Source organism: Athene cunicularia, assembly GCF_003259725.1.
Source record: "Athene cunicularia isolate RWA chromosome 3 unlocalized genomic scaffold, athCun1 chr3_part1, whole genome shotgun sequence".
NCBI classification, from domain to species: domain Eukaryota; kingdom Metazoa; phylum Chordata; class Aves; order Strigiformes; family Strigidae; genus Athene; species Athene cunicularia.
Genome location: NW_020799097.1, coordinates 35807314 through 35830163, shown reverse-complemented (window position 1 = coordinate 35830163; position 22850 = coordinate 35807314). Strand labels below are relative to the sequence as shown.

The window sequence follows — 22850 nt, the reverse complement described above, 5'->3', positions numbered from 1 at the left end:
CCCCCTTCTGTTTTTTATTTTTCCCTTCACTGTGGCTAGTAAATAGGTCTTCCCACGACATGCCTTGTAAAACAGTCTTCAAGTCTTAGGCTGTAGGAGAAACCTGAAATTCTATTATGAAGGACTTCAGTATTAGGAAGCTTGATATTTTGATATTCCTTCGTTGGAGGGAAGGGAAAGGGAACAGAAGTCTATATGTAAGTATTCCTTTCCCAGGTTTTTACTATACATCTGCAAAGCTTATTCTTGGTCTGAAGTTCCTTCCCCTTTCCACCTACCTCCCCAAACTGTCTCCCTTTAATGCAGTGAGCTTTCTATGTACAAAAAGCAGAACGAGGTTGTAACTTTGCCTTGGTTGTTGGATCTTGCTTAGCCTAAATTAATTCTGCATTCCGAAATTAATTCTGCATTCCTAGCTGTTGTGATGTTAGTGTCACTTTCTTGAAGCTCTGTTTTTATTTTCCATCTCTTTCTATCGGATACTTCTGTTCATTTCTTCTGGAATAATGGGCAAAATAGAACATGAAACTTGCATTAGTTTATGTTCCTCTTTTGCTAATCCAGAAACTCGTTTGACTTTTATGGAAAGTACTTGTAGTAAAAAGACCTTTATCAATACCTGAAGGCACTGGTAATAGGTGTAGCCCTCTACCACTGACTGTGGGCGGAAGATTTAGACTTCTTGCCTTTGTCTCAGCCTGTAAGATAGTGATAACAGTACCTCACAGGTTTTCGAGCCTTGGTTTGTTAACTTTTTAAAATAATGCTCATGGCCTCTGGAAGGTGCTACTGAAGGGCATAGTGTTACTGCCTGCAGGCTGAATACCATTGTCTTTTTTCTGGCGGCATATAGGGCTGCCACAGTTAGGGAAAGAATTTTGTTTGGTGTTTCTTTAAAGAAAATGCAAAAGTGCTTTGCTGGGGAGAATAGAAAGGGGCTTTCTGAAGAGGTGCTGAAGACGTGAAAATTCAGAGTGGTGATTGGTCACCTCTGCTTGATTGACAGGTTGCAGGGAAAAACAAAAACCCATTTGTTCTGGCTTAATGGAACTGGAAAACAGAAAATGAGTATCAGGTAAAAATTCCTTTTTTAAAATCTTTGCAGTTCTCCTTTTAAAAAGTGGAGTTTTTACAGAAATCTACACCTCCCCCACTCCAATAAATTAGGAGTAGGAATTACAGAAACAGGCAGTTGCTAAGTTGTGTAATGTGGGTTGTCTATGTCAGTGCGTTTTCTAGCGGGCAGGTGTTCTGAAACACCACAGCAGCCAATGCTACTGGGCTAGTTTAGCAAAAAGGCAGAGGATTGAAAGGGTGTAGTGACTAAACCCTGAAAGGGACCCAGCTCTCTGGTTAGGCTCATTAGCAGGACCATCAAGGGGAAGCTTTTATTTTCACTTCCTATACTGTGCCTGCTTTGTGGATAAAGTCTGTCAGTTTCTACTACTATTAATTTGGCATCTTTCATGAGCATTACTATAAAATTCACTGAAAAGTGAATAGCTAAAAAGTAAACTATGTTTTAAAGTAACTTCCATCTAGCAGTATACTGTCTTACAGATTTTATAATAAATTTCAACATCAGTGCCACAGTTTTGAAAATCATAATTGAAAATTAATTGTTACCGGTAACTTAATTATTTTGTATGTTGATGTATTTCAGATTGAAGGACAAGGACATGGTGCGGTTTTTGACTGCAAGTGCTCTCCTGATGGACAGCATTTTGCATGTACTGATTCTCACGGTCACCTTCTGATTTTTGGCTTTGGTTCCAGTAGCAAATATGACAAGGTACAGTGCAAGATAAAAATCAAAATGTTTGTCTGTGTTCAATGGATTCATGCAAACTTTCCGTCAGAGCTTCATTTTAAGAGGGGGTGTACCAACACAATTTAGAGCTATTGATATGGGACGTTTCAGATTCCTCTTTTTGACACTGAGTTTTCTTCCACTGTTTGTTTAAACTGTGGAAACATGTTATTAAGCTACTGCTTACACAGGAAGTTAAAAATAATTAAATGAAAATTTACTCATTCACTGTCTACTCTCTTAAATGACAAGGTTACAAGTGTCTATTAATGGATCCAGATGGATAATGTGATAACTGCAGTGGAATTCATAGTAGTTGAACATTTTGCTTTAAATATTTTTCTAGTTCCAAACTAAGACCAAAAAAAAAAAAAAAGGGGGTGAGTGGGTGTGTAATAAAACTAATTCCTTGCTATCTGTATTTAAACATTGCATAGTCTGAGAGACAATTATTTACAATAAATGTACTGTGTTCTAGTGATATAATTTTGTCTGCTAATGAAGTTCTGCAGTTGTGGATACCTCTGGTTCTTACACAGTAATGTTCCACCATTACTGCGTGATAAAAATATTACATCTTTATTCTAATGTCATAGTCTACATTGTGTATGCTAAGTGTCTTGCCACAGACCCTCATGACTGTAAAGATAGGTGATGGTGGTTTTTTTTTCTCTGTGAATGAACGTTCCCTGTTGAACCATACAGGTTACTTTATTTGTAGTGCCCACAAGGCCCTAGTTCTTCTTTTACCACCCAGGGAAGACGTGAAGTGTTATGTCTTCTTCCTTCTTTCTAAGACTTAAACAGGTGTATCTGCTCCAGGATTTTAATCTCTGCTTCTGCTAGCTGATATTTGAAGGTTGGTGGTTAACTGCTGGCTTCTGGATCTTGCTTCCTACTTTGGATCTTTGGACTCAGGCTGGCCTTGAAACCATTTTGGCAAACACCAATGCAGAGGGGCCTGATGCAGGGGGAGAGCAAAAGGAATTCTAATATGTCTTGTAAGACACAACATTTCTTTCTGTAGTCTTACAGCTCTTAATTTTGATGCTGGTTACAGCAGCATTTGCATATTGGGGATTGGTGGGAATTTTTTTCTCTCCTTGTCTCTCAACTGTGATTTGAAGTGCTTAGTACTTGTCTGCTGTTGCTATTCCTTAGCTATTGCTAGCTGTGCATTCCCTCTTCCATTCCAAAGAAATCAAATGAGCAGAGACACTACAAGCAAGGAAAATCAGGATTATCGGATCATTTTCAAGGTCTTTTTTCTGTCAGAGTTCCTCTTCCAGATTTTAAAGCCTGTTGTAATAGAAACACTTTTCTCACCATGTCCTTGGTTCCAGGTTTATTTTCCTCTCAGTTCTGGAAGTGTATAGTCCTCTACTACTCAGAAATGTTGGAAACAGAATTGAAACAGAGACCCTTTTTGTCTTTGCTTTGAGAGACCAGGAGTTTTCCTTCTTACACTGCCATTTGAAAATTTACCTTGTGAGGGATTATATCTGTTTGAAGAACGAAAACAATTGCTTTTCACTTCTTGAATTTTACAGACCCTTTGTTCTCTTGGGGTTTTTGCTGTAGCCTCTGAGAAAAGATTATCTTTAAAATTTTTCAGTTATTGTGTGATTTAAAATGATCCTCTCCAGCTGTTGCTGTGCCAGCGGTAATCTTGGCATTCTTGACCATAGAAGAAATGGGAGGAAATATGATTTAGGCTTGTTACTACTTTAATCTCGGTTTCAACTCTCAGAAAACTTAGCTGGGAAGTTTCTGATCTCTTTCTTGTCTGGTTCAATCTCCTTTCATTTTTGTCTGACCTGATTTATGGAAAAATGTAACTACGGATGGGCAGGTAGTGGAGATTAGGTGGTTGGGGTTTTTTTTCTGTCGTCGTCCATCATCCCCCTGCTATCCCTGTCTCCCCCCTAGATACTTGGTTTTTTTTCAGACATCTTGTGAGTATGTGCTCTGGTAGGACATGAAGTTTTTTGACTTTAAAGCGGTTTCCATCCATCTTGGGGAATGATTTTTACAGAAGAAGAAAGTTTGGTAACCTGTCTGGTATTCCGGCATTTAAGCTGTGATCAGGACCATGATTATAGCTGAGACAGTGTTGGCTCTACTGAAGGGAGCAAGCTCTTGATTTTCGTATGTGTGGTTTTTCATGTTATGTTCAGACAGTACCTGTGTTTCCTAGTTGACTGGAACCACTGTCCAGGCCTTTTTTTCCCCCAGTGTGATCTTGGCCATGATAAAGGCAATGGGATGGTTTTGGTTTGGTTTGGGTTTTTTCTTTTTTGATGACACATTTTTGTGGAATAGTTCTTCAGTGGGGAAAAAAAAAATACATTTTCTGCTTATTTGGGTCTCCTTTGTTACTTGACCCAATTAAGGGAACTTTGAGCCAATCACAGCTGCTATTTCTGTGTGTATGAAAATCATCAGAGATGAGCTGAGCTCACTGTCAACAGGAATGCCTAACTGTCCTAAAGCATAAAGTACCTTTCTGTTAATATTAAATCTTAGATTGGAATAGATCTCTGAGCTTTCTAAAGCTTTTGTTCCTGTAGACTGCCCAAACTACAGTTCTTTGTTGCATGTTGACAGCTCCTGTGTGGTAGAGTGGTGCAGTAGTGGGGAAAATCTCTTTGCGTTTGTATAGGTGTGCCCATTTGGAGAAACTGAGTATTCTGAATTTGTAGTGTAGTTACTGAAGGAAAGTCTATTTGTAGAGCTCACACCTTGTGGAGTCTTTCATACTCAAACCCAAGCTGGGTTTGTGAAATCATATGTACAGAGAACTCGTATCCTAATGGTGGTGGTGTATCTTATTGTCATGTGATACTGAATGTGATCTCTAACAGTATGTGAAGAAATAGGTCTAATTGTTAGTAATTTTAATTAGTTGTCTGCTGAACATAACCATTTAATATTATCTGCAACATTTTAATTCTTCTCATTTCTCTTGGGACTTGGAATAGCCTGAGGATAACATTGTTGCCCTGGGTTCCATCCAGTAGGTACATTCCAGTGTCCTACCTGAGAGCTGGTCTGAGCCTGGGTTCTCCATGAAATGCCATTCTTATCTCCTGGAGTAGAAAATTGTCGTTTACTCTCCCTACAATACCTGATTGCAGTACAAAGTACACAGAAGGGTAATTGCGAAGAAGTCCCTCATGAAGTTGCACCAGAGACTATTCTGGTAGAGGTCACTGAATCCAAGGAAGGATTTTCAAATCTTCCTTTTTCTTTCAAAACCTGGGATGCAGACAACACTACAGCCAAATCACAGCACATTAAAACTGACGGTCTGTATGATCATGCCACTGGAATCTCTCTCCATGTGGAAAGTACTTAACAGGAGAACTTACATTAGGTGTAAGTAAGTACTGGACACTCTACTACTATGATTCTAGGGAAAATCGTAAGTCCTCCTAGAGGACCTGTGTCTTTATCATATTGAGCTATATGAGCCGAAGGAACAAACTTGTTAAGGAGGCCTTGAATCTGTCTGTCAGACACATGAAGGTACTTGTATCTTTCTCATCCAGCCTCTGTCAAGTTGACAGAGAATCTGGCAACAAGACTTCATCCAGTCAGGACTTCTTACTGCAATGGGATGTCACCTTGTCCACACATGCTTTGTAATGGTAACCTTTTGAATCCCTGAAGTAAATTTTTTGCCACTGCATCTTTCCAATTTCTTCCTGTTACTTTTCTAATTTTTTTGTGAGGTCCAGATCCCATGATTCTTGTGGATTTTTTAAAAAATTTTTAATCCACCTCCTGGATGCATGTAGATACTTTATGATATTGTAAGTGGTAGATGCTTGTCATCATCTTTCTTTCCTAGTCACATCCAGGACAGGAGACGTTTGTCATTCAGAGTTCACAGCTCTGAGTAGGTGCTATAATCTCTGCCTTATTAATTTCTGCATAGCAAGTTACTGGAAACTATGTTATGGATTGGTCATGATAGAGCATGCTCTTCAGAAATCAGAGTATATTCTACAACATTCCTCTGCCTGTGCTCAAATACCTGTCTTTAACACCTAAAACAAGATTATTTGGAGATCTCTATGCCTTGAGTCAATTGTTTAATATTTTTTATATTGCACTGGAAATCTAATTTGTGTGAATGATGTTTTTTATGATTTTATTTTTACTTGCTGAAAGTTAAACTAAGTACAGCAGCTGCCAGGGGGTTTGCTTGCCAGTAGGTAGTACTGTAGTATATGCTTTAGCTTGTTTTAGGTTCTCTTTCTCTTTTCTCCTTGCGGTTTGGGTATTGAGGTGCATGTGCCAGCGAGCAATGGAGCATAAGCCGTTTTACATACTATTTGGACAAAAGAATTCCTTGGTCTTGAGTGTCTGTGGAAAGTCATCCAGAATAAATTATGAGCAGGTGGACTGAAATGAAAAAGAAAACTTTGAGCCTGAAGAATTCATCACTTTAGATCAGCTTTATTTTATCTACTGGAACTTTTCCACATGCCTAGCATTATAATAGGAATATCTATGTTTGGCTGCTGGTATTAAAATACTTGGCAATGATGTGATGTCATAGATATTTTCCTATTCCTCTTCTTCCTACACTGTAGCTCATAAGTCTGTGACATAGTTTTTGTTATCAGAATATATATTCATATATTCAGAGTATAGAGGAAAATTTTAAAACTATTAAATATGTCCATGCTGTGTTCAGTCATATGTCTTGAAATAGTTAAATATTGCCCCATTCTGCTGTTCTTTAAAATTTAACTTCTGACCATGAAACATGTGGATTATTCTCCTTTCACTATAATATAGGAAAAAAAATAATCATGGATTCATTAAATTTTCCCCTTTAAACCGAGATAAACAAATTAGTTCATAACCTTGTTTTTGTGAAAGTAACCACATGTAACATTGTTAAAAATACTTTTGGCAGTTATCTTCTGTATGCTTTTTTAATAGGTTCTTTAAAAAAATTACAAAATAACTTTGTTTACAGATAGCAGATCAGATGTTCTTTCATAGTGATTATCGGCCCCTTATCCGTGATGCCAACAACTTTGTCCTGGATGAACAGACACAGCAGGCTCCACACCTTATGCCTCCCCCATTTTTGGTTGATGTGGATGGCAACCCTCATCCTGCAAGGTATCAGAGACTAGTTCCTGGTCGTGAGAACTGCAGGGAGGAACAGCTTATTCCTCAGATGGGAGTGACATCTTCAGGTATGGAAAATTTCACTTCACTACACAGTAGCCTATCTAGTTACCTCCAGGTGTTCTACACTTACTATTTCACTTTGTCCTTTTTCTTTATTTCTGGGCATAGTAGGTCATGTAGTGTGGACAAATTGCAGTGTCCTTGGCACTGATCACTTGTGACAGTTTCACTTAGAGCACTGTTGATCAAGTCAGTACTAGTTGATGGTACAATGGCAGTTAGCTTGGACCATTATTGGTACAGTATATGATGGTGAGTGAGCTTTCAGTTGATTCCTACTTCAGAAAACCTCAGAAATAGATTGATCTTCCTCTGATCAGTTGGAACAGATAACACCTACAAGAAGAGAGAGATGAGAGGACATCTGTGACATGCAAAATCCTCTTCATCTAAAGTCAGTCATTCAACTTAAGCTTTGATGCTTTGGGTAGAGAACTCTGAAGACTTGAGGATACAAAATACAGGAAGTTCCTCAGCAGTTGGATTCTGCATGCATAGCAATAACTGGTGAAAGTAGCTTTAAATGTTTTCAAGATAAGCATTGTTAAATATTTGGATATTCTTGAAAAGATGGGAAAACTTGACTGTGCTTGTAAGTAGTGGCTTATATGTACACCATACTTAAGGCTGTGGTGTGTCAGACATTCCAGGAAGGTTAACTGACAGTTTTATTACCAAAAGATCTATTTATCCTCATTTGTAGACCTGAGGCTTATAAGCCACTGAATATTTAAATAATAATTTTTTTTAAAGGAGCATTTCCATATTACCTCCCAAAATTATAGGAAAAAATGCTACCTGAGAAGCAACTGTAAGAAGGAAAATATCCTTTCTGGTGACTGTATGCCATGTTTTCTCTCAAACTTTGTAGCTAGTGGCTTTAAAGCTAAATTCAATTTCCAAGGAAGGATTTTACTTCGTAATTAGTTACAACATGGATTCATGATGTTCTGAAATGCTCTACATTTGGAAATGTCCTAGGTACATTTTCCAATATAGTCTCTTGAAACAAGTCAGACTCTTCACACAGATCCAACAATATGAAATTTAATGATGTGGCACCATGACACATGAATCCCCATAGGAAGATGATGTCCGTAGCATTTTGTTTAATAGCAGGAAGCCATCAACCAGCCTGACAGAGAGCCAGAGAGATTACAGAGAGACAGAAGATACCTTTTGACCTCTTCACAGTTTAGCAACAATATGCAGTCTTATGCGTACTGTGTCTGTGTATTTTCTACATTTCTTTCCACTAAAGAAGCTTCATTTCTTTCTGGAACTTTATTGTGGGATTTGATGGATCTCCCTTTAGAGCACTAACAATTTATTTCTTGTCAAGTTTTCTGTAGGGACTTATAAGAGTAGGGGGAATTCAGATAACCATGCTTGATTTACTGCTTAAATGTATGTGAACCTCCTTTAAACCAGATGTTTTGAAAAAATCAAATATATACCAGTGTCTTTATTTCATTTTTTTAAAAAACCTTACTGTTAGTAGCGAAGGCAAAATCTCACAAACTAGATACATAAAACCCTATTCATTTTGTCTAGGTAGCAGTTTCCTTATTTAAGATAATTCCTGGGTTATTAGTAGTATTTCCCATTGTTTTCTGTAGACACTATGTCTGCTCATGAGATCATCAAATAAATCTGTCTCACTACATGAGTCAGAAAACATCCAGCTGTGGCTCTACCAGAGTTCATTCCATGATTTTAAGCTTCTGCTGCCTTAGGGAAGTTGACTTCAACCACAATAACCATGAAACCCTGAGAACACTGTCTTAAAATATTTATGTTCTTTCTACATACCATCATCTATAAAGAGATGGCTGCTTCTGTCTAGGCACATAATCAAAGCTCTTCATTTCATAGCACAATTACTGTAATGTCTTGTGTTTGATCTTGCAAAGTGATGTTTATACTATGATATCTCTTTGGAATCTTGCTGGAAAAATAATTTCTGTAGCTTGTTTCTTTGAACGTTGTTATCTCATTACAAAGTTTTGCAAGTCCTGCTTCTCTTGACCAGAGCTTTCCACCATCTAGCTATTCTGTGTGGTGGAGGTATTTGACTTCCTTTTCAAGTCAGTATTGTAACCCTTGCCTTTTTTTGCATACCTCTCTAATTTTTTTGTGACTGTTGTATGAAAAGAAGGTTCTGTGTCTTACATGCTGTGTATCTTGCTTGCTGCACAGAAACAATATTATCACCTTGTCATCCCTTCTGTTGAGAACTATTTCCTTGTCATTTATTCAAAAGACCTACCAAAAAGGTAGTTTCTTGGCTGTTGTACACCAAAGAAAATGAGCATTATTTAACCTGTGTCATCATTATGCCTACAAGGAGCTCAGTCAAGCATTTTTACTGCTTGGTGTTCTCCAGTACAGATAATTGTTTTCTAATTTAGTTAGACCTTCTTGATGTAGTTCTTCCTTGAAGCTTAGTATAAAGTGTTTTATAATGCATTTGGGGCAGGCTAACAATTTATAATTGACTGAGCTGACAAACAACAGTTGTGTTAAGCTTCTGTGACTTGCTGGCACTTGATCAAATTTACACTTTTACTAGGAGTGGCATGTGATCTTGACCTTGCTCCAGAAAATATAATGCTCTTAATGTATTAAGAAAAAAGTTGTCGTGTTTAAAAAATGGCTGTTACAAAAATATGCATTAGCCCATACTTATACATGTGATTATATGATGTACTTGTAAGTTTCAAAGCTAAAACTTAAGGTGAGCTGTTTGTAACATTTGGTTCTCCAAATCAAAATTTGTGTGTTGTTCTCCTGTATATTTTACTTCACAGGACTGAATCAAGTTCTTAGTCAACAAGCAAATCAAGAAGTTAGTCCTTTGGACAGCATGATTCAAAGACTTCAGCAAGAGCAGGACCAGAGACGTTCTGGGGAGGCAGCAACCAGTAGTACCAGCCGGATAAGCAGAGGTAGATCACTGGAGGATGGATTTCTATTTTTATTTCTGTTTTCTATTGAAACAGCTGAGATTTGGAAAGCAAAGATCACATTATCATGCATGATCTGTGCATTTTGTTGAACTTCTAGAAAGGAGGAATGGAGCCTCAAAAAATTAGTACAACTTTACCACCTTTTTTTACCTTTCTGCAAAATCTCAGGTTTCTTACTGTTACAAATTTATCCTTGTTAAAGTTATTGTCTGCTCACTCAGGGAACTTGCAGCAACTGTGTTCCCTTAGAAGTCACTAGTCTATTGTTTAGTCTGGAATTGGACATATACTTGTTTGAAATCTGACTTATCTCAAATAAAGAAATATATGGGAGAAAAGAGGAACGAGCTGATTGATTCTCAGTGCAGATGTTCCATGTTTCAGAGTCTTGCACTAGATTACACAGTATTTTTCAACACTTAAAAAATCATTGTTGGCAATCCACCTGAGTAAGCAAGAATAGCTTGTCTGTGGAAAAGTGTGGAAAAATGTTGAAAATCTGATACAGTGTAGGTGTTTGAAGGATCTTGCCCATGTGTGTGGTTTTGTTTAGGTTTGGGTTTATCTTTGACCATTTTAATTTCTTGTCTGTAAATGTTTGGATTCCTAATGATTTCCAGTGTTGTGGCTTTATTTTTTTGAAGGTAGAAGACTGTTTAAGGAATACATGGATTTAGTGAGATAGCTCACTGTTATATAATACAGATCTAGAGTGCAGTAGCAATAATTAGCCTCATAAATGTTTCCAAAAGTGTTTTTAAAGAAAAGCAAATCAATAAAACATTTGCTTCGCTTCAGATTGTTGATACATCTGCTCTTGTTCAAAGTGAATTTTTAAATACAGCCCAGTAGCTGTTTGTATGTGTTGTGATGACTGTAGAAACTGCTGAAATAGTTATATTCAATTAATACTTGGATTTATTTTGAAGTAATTTTTCCTTTCATTTTGGTTTTTTCTATTTAAATGCTTCCTTTAGAATTTCAGATCAAGTACAACTATCACTTTTTGACTTCTTAGGATCTGTAAGTTCTACCTCAGAAGTACATTCACCACCAAATATAGGATTAAGACGTAGTGGACAAATTGAAGGTGTGCGTCAGATGCATAGCAATGCACCAAGAAGTGAAATAGCCACTGAACGAGACCTTGTGGCTTGGAGTCGAAGGGTTGTAGTGCCTGAACTGTCTTCTGGTGTGGCCAGGTAAACATAGGCCAGGTTTTCAGTGAATTTTAGTTTGGCGAACTTAATTAAATTGAACAGTTTTGGAATTCACATTGTCATATAACTATTTGTGTGGCATTTATCTATTATGTGGTCTCCAATTTCTTATAAAATCAGTGTCAGTTTGAAATCAATTGTTTGCGTATCACTTGAAAAATATTGGAATTATAGAAGTATTGTGAATAAAAATTGACAATTTAACAAATGACTGAGTAATTTAACTTGTATGTGCAGCGGGATCTAGCTACCTCAGTGTTTTCTGATTTACAACAAGATTACAGTATGTTTTGATTACAGCTGTTCCTGTCATTATATGGCATTTTACATCTGGGACACTGACCTAATCTAGTCGGTGTCTGAGGTGAATTTTGATTTCCAAACTGGAACTTCATTTTGTTCAGTAATCAACTCTTGTGAAGAAGACTTCTATCAGTCAAAAAAACCCTACTAGCCACAGTCAAGCATAAACTGCTCTAGTTTTTTTTAAATAAGGTTGAGATCTTACTTTGATCAGAAAAGGTAATTTTGAAACAATATTCTGGCTGTAAAGAAAAAAACTACCGTTCAAATAATGTTATAAATGTTGAATATTTATTCCTTGATTTGGAATAAATCCTCTCAGCTGTGTGTGTATTTTGCTTTAAAGATAACATCTCAATCTTCTTTTTTTTCAGTAGGCAGGAAGAATGGAGAACAGCAAAGGGAGAAGAAGAAGTAAGGGTGTATCGATCGGAAGAGAAAAGAAAACATGTAGCAAGTCACATTCAAAGAGAGAATAAAATACCTACTTTCTCTAAGGTAAATAGTCACTTGTACCTTAATGCAGTAAGAAACATAAAATTTAACTCAATGTGTTAGGCCACATAAATTTACATTGCTCTTTTAAATTTAAAAGCCAGAGGTACAGGAGTTCGATTACCGCCCCAGAATGAGGAAGTATGTCTCTACTGATGTTTTGCTATGTTCAGAATAAACAATGGGGGTTGCTTTTAGAACCCCCAAAGTGAGAAGCCCTGCAAATCCGGTGTTAGGGACATGATTTGCTGTGGGAAATCTGTTACTGTTAATCAATACATACTGCTCTGTTGTATACTGTTTGACATACTGTTATGTGGAAAGGTTTGGTTTAAACTCAAGTCACAATTTTTAACCATAACATATTTAAATACATCTCCAAATACAGAATTGGGTATTTTCTCTCATGGTACCCTAATAATCATATTGTGGTTTTGTATGGGACATTTCTAAGTCATGCTTTTTGCTAGACCTGGAATACATTTCTCAGAAAAGGGGAAAGCAGGATAGATGAAATAGCAGGGAATGAGTTGTATTAAAAATGAGATTGTCATAACTGACTTGATGTTTTCAAAACTTGAAAAAAAATCTTATGCATTTATGCTGATAAGAAAATATGAAGGAAGTCTGTTTACAGAAATCATTTTATGTCTTGTTTGTATGTGTCTGTCATGCTTATCTGGGCTTTTCTAGCTAAATAACCAACTATATTTTGTAATAAGAAATTTTAAGCAACTGTAGAGGAGAACCCACGGTTTGAGTTTTGTAGCATGCTTATTCTGGATAAGACTGTTTTGCCCTTCATCAAAAACTTAGTGAAATACAGACCTTCAATAATGCCTGAAAATTGTCCATTGAAAATTAAAAATCACTTATGGGGTTCAAGGTGGAAAAATTTAAAAATGAAATATTAAGAACAAGTATACCAAAGACTGTGCAGCTCTTAACTTTATCAGAGTACCATACTTGTTGCCTGTGCTGTTCATTATTTATTTTCTTGGGCAGGAAGGTACTGAGATTGAAGGTAATCTGAAAATAAAAGTAAATTTCAGATGCTTAGTAGTGCTTTTGTATTTTTTAAATAATGATGAATTATATGCAGCAGAAAGAGTAAATTTAAGATGGGCAAGTTTCTGCTTGATACTAAATTTGAGTGTTCAGGTTTGCTTCTTTTTTCATCCTTAACCAAAGTAAAGCTTTCAAAAGAAATGAGATGAACACTCCTCCAGCCCCAAACAGTCCCCTAATAATTTTCAATTTCTGTGTTAAATTTCTTTTTTTTTTCAATTTCTTTCTTGTATTAAAATTGTATGCATTACTGTCTTAAGAGATAATACTAATGAGCTAATTTCAGTGCTGCAGTCACCAACATTGTGTTTGCCCAACATAAAAAAATATTTTTTCAGTGTATCTCCAGTTTTTGTACGTAGAGGGAAGAAGGTCTGTCTGTGCCCCTTACGGTTTTAGAGGTGGCTGTGGCAGGACTCATTAATCAAATACCAGGACATCAGAAATCTTGTTAACTCCATGTTTTCTCTCTGGAATAATAGAAAAATGGGCCTCACAAATCCCAATTTTAACAGTGTTCTTTCTTATGTTGAGGGGATATATTTTGGTGCTGAATTATAGACTTTCTTTCAGTTTAATTAAATGATTACACTGCTCAAGAGTTTCTTTTCCGTAATTTTTTTTTTAAACTACAGCCTAGTCAAAAGATCCTTCCTGATAATGTGAATTTCTACAAACTTACTCTTAAATTTCTAACTGGGTTACAATTTTCCTAAAGTATCACTAGGACATAAAAACAGCAGAGTAGGCTAGTTGATCCAGCATTTTGGTTTCAGCAACTGCTTTTATTACATCTTTGAAACAAAGAAACTTTATATGGATGGTTTTGAAAATCTTTTCTCAGAGGAGAAATTTTGTAGTCTCCGAACTTTAAAAGTGGCACTGGATCCTTTTGAGCCCCATATTTTTGTTGTGGATATTTGTCTTTAAAATCCTTCAGAGCAAAAACTAGCTTAGCAAAACATTTCTTCAGTTTCATATATCTACCCAAAGAAGTATATGCCCTTCATTTATCTCGGTCCCTGGAGGGTTTGTGATCTGGATTCTGATGCCCATAATGTGAGGGAGGGATAACTTGGTAAATCCTTTAGTCACTTCCCATCTTTGTCCTGAGGAAATACAGCAAAAAGCAGAGAGTCATGGTCTCTGCACTTGAGTATGTCAGTAAATTTTCCATATAGAAATTACTGGTGAATTCGGTAACGCTTTCAGAACATTTAAGTAAATTCTTAGACCCTACAGGATACTTTTTTTTTTTTTTAAAATGGCATTTTGGGACAAAAACCTCATACTCTTCATTAAATATGTCTCTATTCAGAGGACTCGGGTTGTTGAGCAGTACACTAATTCAGATCCCTTGAGATAAATCTCATGGATTCAGAAATGAGTAGGTATCAAATGGGCTTTAAATAAGCAAATTTGCAAGAAGAAAAGGGTACTTGATGCTATGTGATTGAGCCTCACAGTGAAATAAACTGTTCAGATTGTAGTGATTTTTGTTGTTACTTATGGCTGGCATGAGCAAAACTTCTGCTCAGTAGTGTCTGAACAATAGGAATGGTGAATTGGAATTATCATCTTCTGTGGTATTCATAATAAAATCAAATACACATCTGGGAAGAGAAGCAAGACTGACTGCACTCCACAAACTGTTGTGTGGTATTTTTAGGGGTATTTTAAATAGAAATCAGTAACTTAATTATAGCAGCTCTTCTGTTGCTGTTCTTTACAGTGACTGTATGGCTTTAAATACAAGCTGTGTTAGGTTAAAGATAGAACTGGAAAGTACTATGTAAATCTTTAATTTTCCTTGAGTGCGTGCAGTACGTTTTGATACTGCTAACTTGCAATTTATATTACAGTAGTGTTGCAAGACTGCAGTCCTTTGGTGTTGCATAGTGAATTCTTAAGGGTTTAATGAGAGAATTTATAATCTAGAGGAGGTGGGGAATACCTCAAACGAAATACAGGGGAAAATATTATCTTCAAGTAAACTACAAACCTAAGGATTGCAATGTCAAGAATTCTAGAAGGTGTGTCATTCTACAGTACTGTCAGCTGGTCTGGGAACAGAGTAAACAGGACTTGTATTAAAACATTGTCCTTGTCCGCAAATTCAGTTGCGTTCATACCAGTAGGAAATACTAATTTTTATAGCAGCTTTTGAAATTTATCAGTTCAGATCATAAATTATGATAACTGTTCCCTTCTAACTGAAAGGATTCAAAGTACACAGAAGTAAAATGAAAAGGAGAACAGGAAAAATTTTAGCAGTTTGGATTTCAAGCTAAAGTGTAGGTCAGTAAGGAAGAACACAGAACAGCTATAATTATTTTTTGAGTAGATTCCAAAGTCCTATTACTAATTTTTGTTCAGGGTTATTATAGGGTGTGTTAAAAGTAGTACAAAATTATAGCTCAGTCTTCCTTCTTTAACAACATCTACAACTCGGATTGGAAGCCACAGAAGCATTCTAGTATTTAAAGTTAGAAACCCCACATTTCTTTGACACAAGTCATACTGCGAAGTGTTTGTACATGATTGCTTGAGGGACTAATGGAGTTGTGTGGGAGAACCTAAAAGCTTGGGTATTTTGACCTGAATAGTATTTAGTATCACTGATCTGCATGTCAGATGAAGCAGCTCGGTTTGACTTTCAAAGTCATTGGTGAGGAATAGAGTTTTCTCTTATTAATAAACAAAACCCCTTAAAAAACCCAACCAAACAAAACCATTAATGACAGAGGATAGAATGTGGCATTGGAATACTTGCATTTTAAAGTGGAACTGTATTTCAAATAATTTTTTTTCAGAAGCATGCCAAAGACGAGAAGTCAGGTGAATAACATGCTTAGGTAAATGTTCCCAGTCCAAGTAATTAAGAGTATTAGTTTATTAAACCTCTGGGATTACAGAGCATTTTAATAATTATGAAAGAGCTGAACTTTCTGTATGCTAGAGGGTTGATGTGTTGTGTGTCCTAGTTAAAAAAAAAAAATTACAAGAACGGAAGTATTTTTAATTACCATTAAGTGGAAATTATAAGGGGAAATTTCAAAGAATTAAGATTGGAGATCGTTATGGACAAAAGTAAGCATAGGCCTCTGTTGTGGCAAGTGCAAACAACTGTATGGTAAACTAACAGAAACCAGTGAGGAGAAATGTGTGCATTGTTTTGCTGAAGGCAGCTTAGTTGTGTTCCTCCAAAGCAGTAATTTTTCAGTTTACATGTTATTTAAACACTACGTCCAGGTAAATCGACAAGATGTTAAGAAGAAAATAATCTAAGACCCGAGACTGGCACTTTGTGTTTAGTGTCTGTTATCTTCACTGCTTTTGGAACAGTTCTCACTAATTTCTTACCTGTGTGAGATGTGGTAAGAGAGAAAACGAAGTAATACAAGCACTGATCCAGAGACTTCAGGAGAATATGGAAGGATGCTCTTTAGCCAAAGAGAAGATGACAGGACAAGAGGCAGTGGGCACAGACTCCTGAAACAAAGGAGGTTTTATCCCAACCTAAGGATGCACTTCACTCTGAGGGTGACTGAGCATGGGCACAGGCTGGTCAGAGAGACTGTGGAGCCTTGGGCAACTGGCTCTACGTGGCCCTGCTTGAGCAGCGGGGTTGGACAAGGTTGACTCCAGAGGTCCCTTCCAACCTCAGCAATTCTGTAAAATAAAAACTGCTTTATGCACTAACAGCTTGGGCAATTTGTTGTATTTATCATCTGAGATAAAAACTCATGGTCATTGAAGAATATTAAACTTGGAAAAAGTTATATATTAATGACCTTGGTAATGCCAAGGTGTCCCTCTCCAGAAAAATAAGAACTGAAATCCAATAAGGACAAATTTAAGTTGAGAGATAAGTGCTGGGTTGAAGAATTTGAGTAGCATATCTAGTCAAGAATGAAAACAGTTATGTAGGCTACTTGACAAATTGATTTTTTTAGCATAACATTTCAATCATAATGTTCTGAAGAGCATATGCAGACAAAAAAGCTGAAGTTCCCTTTCTTTGTCTTAAAGAGGCTGTGAGCATCTGTTTAAGGTTGGGGTTCTGATACTGCACATACCTTTGTGCCCTACTCGTGCTTAACTTTTTAGAGGCTGATTCGTGTTAGGAATTAGAAACCATTTTCAGATAAATAGATACTGCTGGTGAAGAAACACTGTGAAATTGCTACAGACAAAGCTTTGCAAAATTGCTACAGCCCTGTGTGAAAGCGGAGCTAAGCTGTGCTTCCCAGTAGTCAGGGTCATGAGACAGTAGAATGCAGTGGTCTGAGTTGTCAGGACACCACTGAGTTTTCCCTGTATTTTTCACACATGGTGTTACAAAGACCTTCAGCAGTGTCTGGGTGACATGTTTGTATCTATCCCTCTCAAACACAAGAAATGCCGTCATTTATATTTCACAATAAAACTGTTCTGGCAGCAGCTGTAATTTCTGATAGATATATAGATATATAGATGTGCTATGGTATTGTCTGGAAGCCTTGGATATGATACAAGGTACTTGTCAGCATTGAGAGAAAGTGATGATTGAACCTCAAATCATAGGTTATCTTGACTTTCTTTATTTCCAAGCCTTCCGTTAGAGTCAAGAGTCCAGTTTCAAGCTCTTTCTTTGGGAGATATTGAGGGGGCAGCAGACCATCAGCTGTGTTTTCTCAGGCATTGTTGAACATGTTGGTGATAAATTCCATTCTGTCAGAAGCAGCTTGTAGTACTTTATCTTCTTAGTCAAACCTTTGCACTTGACCCCACTGCTCCCCAAAATGAAGAACTGCCTGGCCTGCAGCTTCTCATCAGATTTTGGCAAAACTGTGTTGAATAAAAGTGATGTTAATACCTTTTTGGAAAGATGTGGAAGATGCATAACTTATGGTCTCTTTTCTCATTCCTACTTGAGTAGTGGGATTGGACGAGGTGACATCCAGAGGTCCCTTCCAACTTGAGTCATTCTGTCATTCTGTTACTTACAGATAACTACTTGTGTGGCTTCATTTATTTCTTCCATTCTTGTTTTGACATTGCATTTTTACTGAAGCAGTTACCCTTTGGCATCGCTATGGCCCAATATTTATCCAGTGATGTTACTTGCTTCCATTAAGGAATTATTGGGGGGAGGTATTGGGGGAGGGGAGTTTCCTTAAGCTTTGAACTTCCAGAAGATAGGAACTCTTTTCAAAAACAGAGTAATGCAAAGCACTTCAGTTTTTCAAGGATGTGTAGTTCTAAGTAGGGAAAACCTGTATTTATAATAACCATTTGAGAAATCTCACCTCTGAATAGAAATGGGGATGTAAATTTTTGACTTTTGTTTCTAAAGGGAAGAAATGAGTGTAACAGGCTGTAATGTAGCTTCTGCAAAATACATCCTCTTTGTAATGGATACTTAACTAATTTGTTTCATTGGACTTAGTTGATTCCATTATGTTGTCCATGCTTCCTCATGCTGCGTTGTATGATGCTAAGAGGTAGATAGGCTTTATAAAAAAGTAACAATTCAGTAGCAGAAGCTAGCTGCTGCAGCAGTGGCTTTTGTGACCTCTCTGCTTCAGCAATGAATCTTCAGAGCTTGACAAGAAGTGAGCAGTCCCAGAAGGCTGAGGGACAGAAGGCTGTGTGACAGGCTCAGTCCCTAGTCTTAGGGCTGCCTCAGAGCTGTTCTGGGTCAGGTCATAGCAGCTTGAGGAGATCTGGCATGTGCTGCCTGTTTGAATCCAGAAGAAGGAATGCCCCAGGTCTCAAAAGTTTTGGGCAATGTTAAAATTCTGGTTGCTGAGCAGTCCAATTAGAAGTGTCTCTGGTAGCTGTGCTGTCAATAGCAGTTTCCCCAACTTGAATTCACTTGATGGAACAAGAGAAATGCAGTGCTCACAGAGCAGTTTGTGTTGGTCCTGTGTGCTTTGGTGAAAACTATAATGCAATTGTACAGATGAGCATGCTGGCCTACACTACTAAACTGTTGCAGTCACACCTGAAAAGGGCGTCTATCTTCTAAGAGGGAGAGTAGGAGGAAAGCTCTAGCTAACAGTTTTGAATTTTAAGGAAAACTGTTGTGGCTAAGGAAAACCAAATCTTAGCTACTTCTGCTTAGCCAAGTTTTAATACAGTTTTTACCAAAAAGTGGGTTTTGTTTTTTTCCTTAATGAGAAAACTTAATCTCATGAACTGACTTTCATACATGGCAGGAAAGATCTTCTCCTAAAGAAAATGGATTGTTTTGTTTTGTTTTTTTCTTTAGCCATATCGCACCTAATAGATATCTGAAGTTTCCTTTATGGAAGAAAGCACAGGGCAAGTGTACCTCCTTTTGTGGCATCTAGGAATGTGTCCAGAAACTATTTCATTGGGTCTGAGCTAGGCTGAAGCTCAAATATGGATGCCAAAAAAATTAGCTCAAGAATCTTGACATCAAGATCATAGCTTTTGATTTTTTTGCCAGAGTTTGGGGACTAATACAAGATTACAGACTTCATGTTGAGAGCAAATGTTTGCATTATGTATATTCTGCAGGGGGAACAAAATCTCTTTATGCTGGAGTGTGAAGTGTTTCTTAATTACAGCCTTATTTCATTCTTCTAAGCTTCATAAGAACTCACATTCTTTCCAACTGACTCATTCATTTAAACTCTTTGATGCATCATTGTACCATTTAAAGGCTTTTACTTGCTAACAGTCATCTCTGTATGCTAAGAGATGTATTACTGTATGGGTCTGTCTTCTAACAAATCTGATTCCTCAGTTGCAGAATAACACACTCTGGAGTTCTCTGAGTCCCCTTTCCTCTGGCCATTTTAAGTGTAATTTTGAGCTGTTAGAGGCTCTTAGCAGCCTATCAGTAAACTGATGTGTACCTTGTAGAGAATGAAGAATTTAAAAAAAGATGAAAATTTTCCATTACATCTGTGAAGAAATTTTAATTATCTCCAGAATATATTGAACTGCTCGGTGCTTATATTCAACAGTGCATGTGGAGTGTTCTTCAGCAGCTCTTTAGTTTTGGACTTGTGGTCTGTTCTGTTCTGAATTTTGTGGTGTTGAAGCTTCTGTCTTTTTGCTACTGCAGAAGTTGCTTCCTGTAATACTATTATTAAAGAAAATGCTTTGTATTAATGGAATATATACTCAAAAATTATGTATTTTGACTTTCATGTCTTCACAGAACCATTCTCATGATCATTTACTAGACACTAGTGACTCAAGAAAACAGCAAGCTAATCAGCACAACTACCGTACGAGATACGCAGTAGAAGAAACTGCAAGGCCTGCTGAAGAGTTAGAAAATGGACACAGTTCCTCAGATGTAAGATCCTTATGCATGAGGCAATCTTATATATTCAGTTTCTACTCATTAAGATCCTGCTTCAGCTAGTTAAATGTTGTTTCTAGTGGAAACTCAGCTTATGTTCTTCATTGTGCCTTTTCTTGCACGTCTTTAAGAAGTTATGTTGAATTAGGTTTTCACATACTGTTGTATGTGTTTAGTTTTGACTAAAAAGTAGTTGACAAAAGAGAAATGCTCATTTGTAATGGCATTTTGCAAAATCTGTGTGCAGTGTTAAATCTTTTCTATATTTGGAAGACTGATCAGTATGGCCCATATGACCTATCAGTATGGTCACCAGCTCTGGGTGGCCCTGCTTGAACAGGGAGGTTGGATAATGCAACCTCCAGAGGTCCCTTCCAACCTCAACCATTCTGTGCTTCTGTAGCTACCGTAAAGTGAGTAATAAGAGTATATAAAGTTTGTACTGGGTTTTTGTTTGATATTAATTGAAAAGATGTGGAAATACTGCATCAAAATGACTGGAAATAATTTTCAAAAAGGTAAGCGAGCATTTTAAATGGAGATTAAGAAGCACTCAGGTCTCCACTGGTTATATGTTTAAAATAAATTGCTTTACATTGTGCATCTGTCCAGACATTTTCTTACTTTTCACTTAATTAAGTCCATTAAAATAAATATCTGCAAACTAAAATGCCTTTTTAACAACTTAAAGCTTTTATAATGCTTTATAACATATAAAATCTAGAAAATCTTTAGTCATACTGTTATGTACTATAACTTTTTTGAGTTCCCAGTAAAATACTTTCTTTTTCCCTGCCCCCTCCTCTGCACTCCCCACCCCCTCTTTTTAGGAAGGGGAAGTAGTTGTTGCCAGTGGTGGAACATCAGAAGATGATGAAAGAGCATGGCACAGTGATGGCAGTTCTAGGTAAGTGACAGTATACCTTACAGAGAAAAGTCCTGCTGAGAAATCTTAAATAATTTTCTCTGTAAACAGTTAACAATAATTAAGACTTGTGCACGTTTAGAAGAAAAGATGAATAATAACTTAAAACTGTCAGGATTTAATTTTCAGCTATAGTACTAACTAAAATGTAGGGAAAGTTTGATCATTGTTTGTCAGAAGCAGAATTGTTTCCAATTGGTTTGGCAGGAGGTTAATTCTCTGCAGGCATATGCATGCTTCAGGCATGTGATAGCAGTTTCCTGTGACTTGTCAGTCTGAGGTGCCTCTGCTGACCCTTAGTTTGAAATTAGAGAGCAAAGACTGGGGTAGCTTCAACCCATCCTTTGTTTCTTCTTTAGCAAATTTTTTTTTTGGTTAACTTGTTCAAAGCTATTCAAAACCAGAAGTCTTGGAACAATATCCAGACATTAACATGTATCATCTTGAATTGACCAAGTAAACAGTGGATTTACTTCTAGTGATGCTAGAAGTTACACTTCTTGCAAGACTGAATGACCTCAAGGCTTTTGGTTTACTACCATTTAAACTGTAGATAGAATATAGGATATTAAGCACTGGTTTTACCTATTAAAATATTGTTGTTATCTAGACTGTTAACTATCATCTTGTATGGGGTTATATAATCCAATGCAATCTGAATTGCTTTTAACTTATGGGTTTTTAATTTTTTTTTCTTCTTTGATATATAATACATAGTGACTACTCTAGTGATTATTCTGACTGGACAGCAGATGCAGGAATCAATTTGCAACCACCAAAGAAAATTCCTAAAATTAAAACAAAGAAAGCAGAAAGTAGTTCAGAGGATGAAGAAGGACCTGAAAAGCAAAAGAAGCAAATTAAAAAGGAAAGGAAAAAAGGGATTGAGGAGAAAGATGGACCATCAACATCACCAAAGAAGAGGAAACCCAAAGAGAGGAAACAAAAGGTTAGATGTTCTTTGTATATTACAAGATGCTCACTCCTACTGTCTTAGAAAAAAATTAGATGAGTGATTCAGTTACGTATAGAACTTAATATTGTCTAATTTGAAAACACTTCATGACTTGTAATCAATGATAATTACTAATGCTTGTAAGTCAAATGATAGATTGCTGTAATGATACACTTTCTAAATATGATGTGTTTCACTTAAGGAACACTTAATGTCCTTAACACCATCTTTTCTCAGACCAGAAACTTCCTTTCTGTGGATGTATTGAGTATTGGTATGACACACGCCTGTATTTTTTTCGACTGTACTGGTTGTCTCCCCACCCAATTGCAGTTTCTTTTAGGTCTTCCCAATCGAGTCATGTATTTCTTCTATCAATTCCACAATGTCGCATATTTGCAATATGCTTGCCACTGTAGTTCCATCAAGGGGAATTTCACTTGATCAGGGATTTGTTGGTGTCTGTTTGTGTTACGTTTGCTAATATAACCATGTTGTTCCAGTTTAGATCAGTACATGGAAATTTTCATTTACTTTTATTTTCAGTGTGTTGTGGTTTTGGGTGTG

At 36.8% G+C, this 22850-nt stretch overlaps 1 protein-coding gene across 4 annotated transcripts in view; it reads left to right on the top strand.

The window, feature by feature from the left end:
* PHIP (pleckstrin homology domain interacting protein) overlaps positions 1-22850 on the top strand; it is a 106373-nt gene that overhangs the window by 49973 nt on the left and 33550 nt on the right. For 3 of the 4 annotated variants that reach the window (XM_026845213.1, XM_026845212.1, XM_026845216.1), the window contains 8 exons: positions 1664-1792; positions 6804-7029; positions 9835-9972; positions 11012-11195; positions 11891-12014; positions 20257-20397; positions 21234-21310; positions 22046-22277. In XM_026845213.1, the coding sequence (XP_026701014.1) occupies positions 1664-1792; positions 6804-7029; positions 9835-9972; positions 11012-11195; positions 11891-12014; positions 20257-20397; positions 21234-21310; positions 22046-22277 (1251 nt within the window). The remainder of the gene's footprint in view (positions 1-1663; positions 1793-6803; positions 7030-9834; positions 9973-11011; positions 11196-11890; positions 12015-20256; positions 20398-21233; positions 21311-22045; positions 22278-22850) is intronic. The other variant, XM_026845215.1, reaches the window with a different exon arrangement.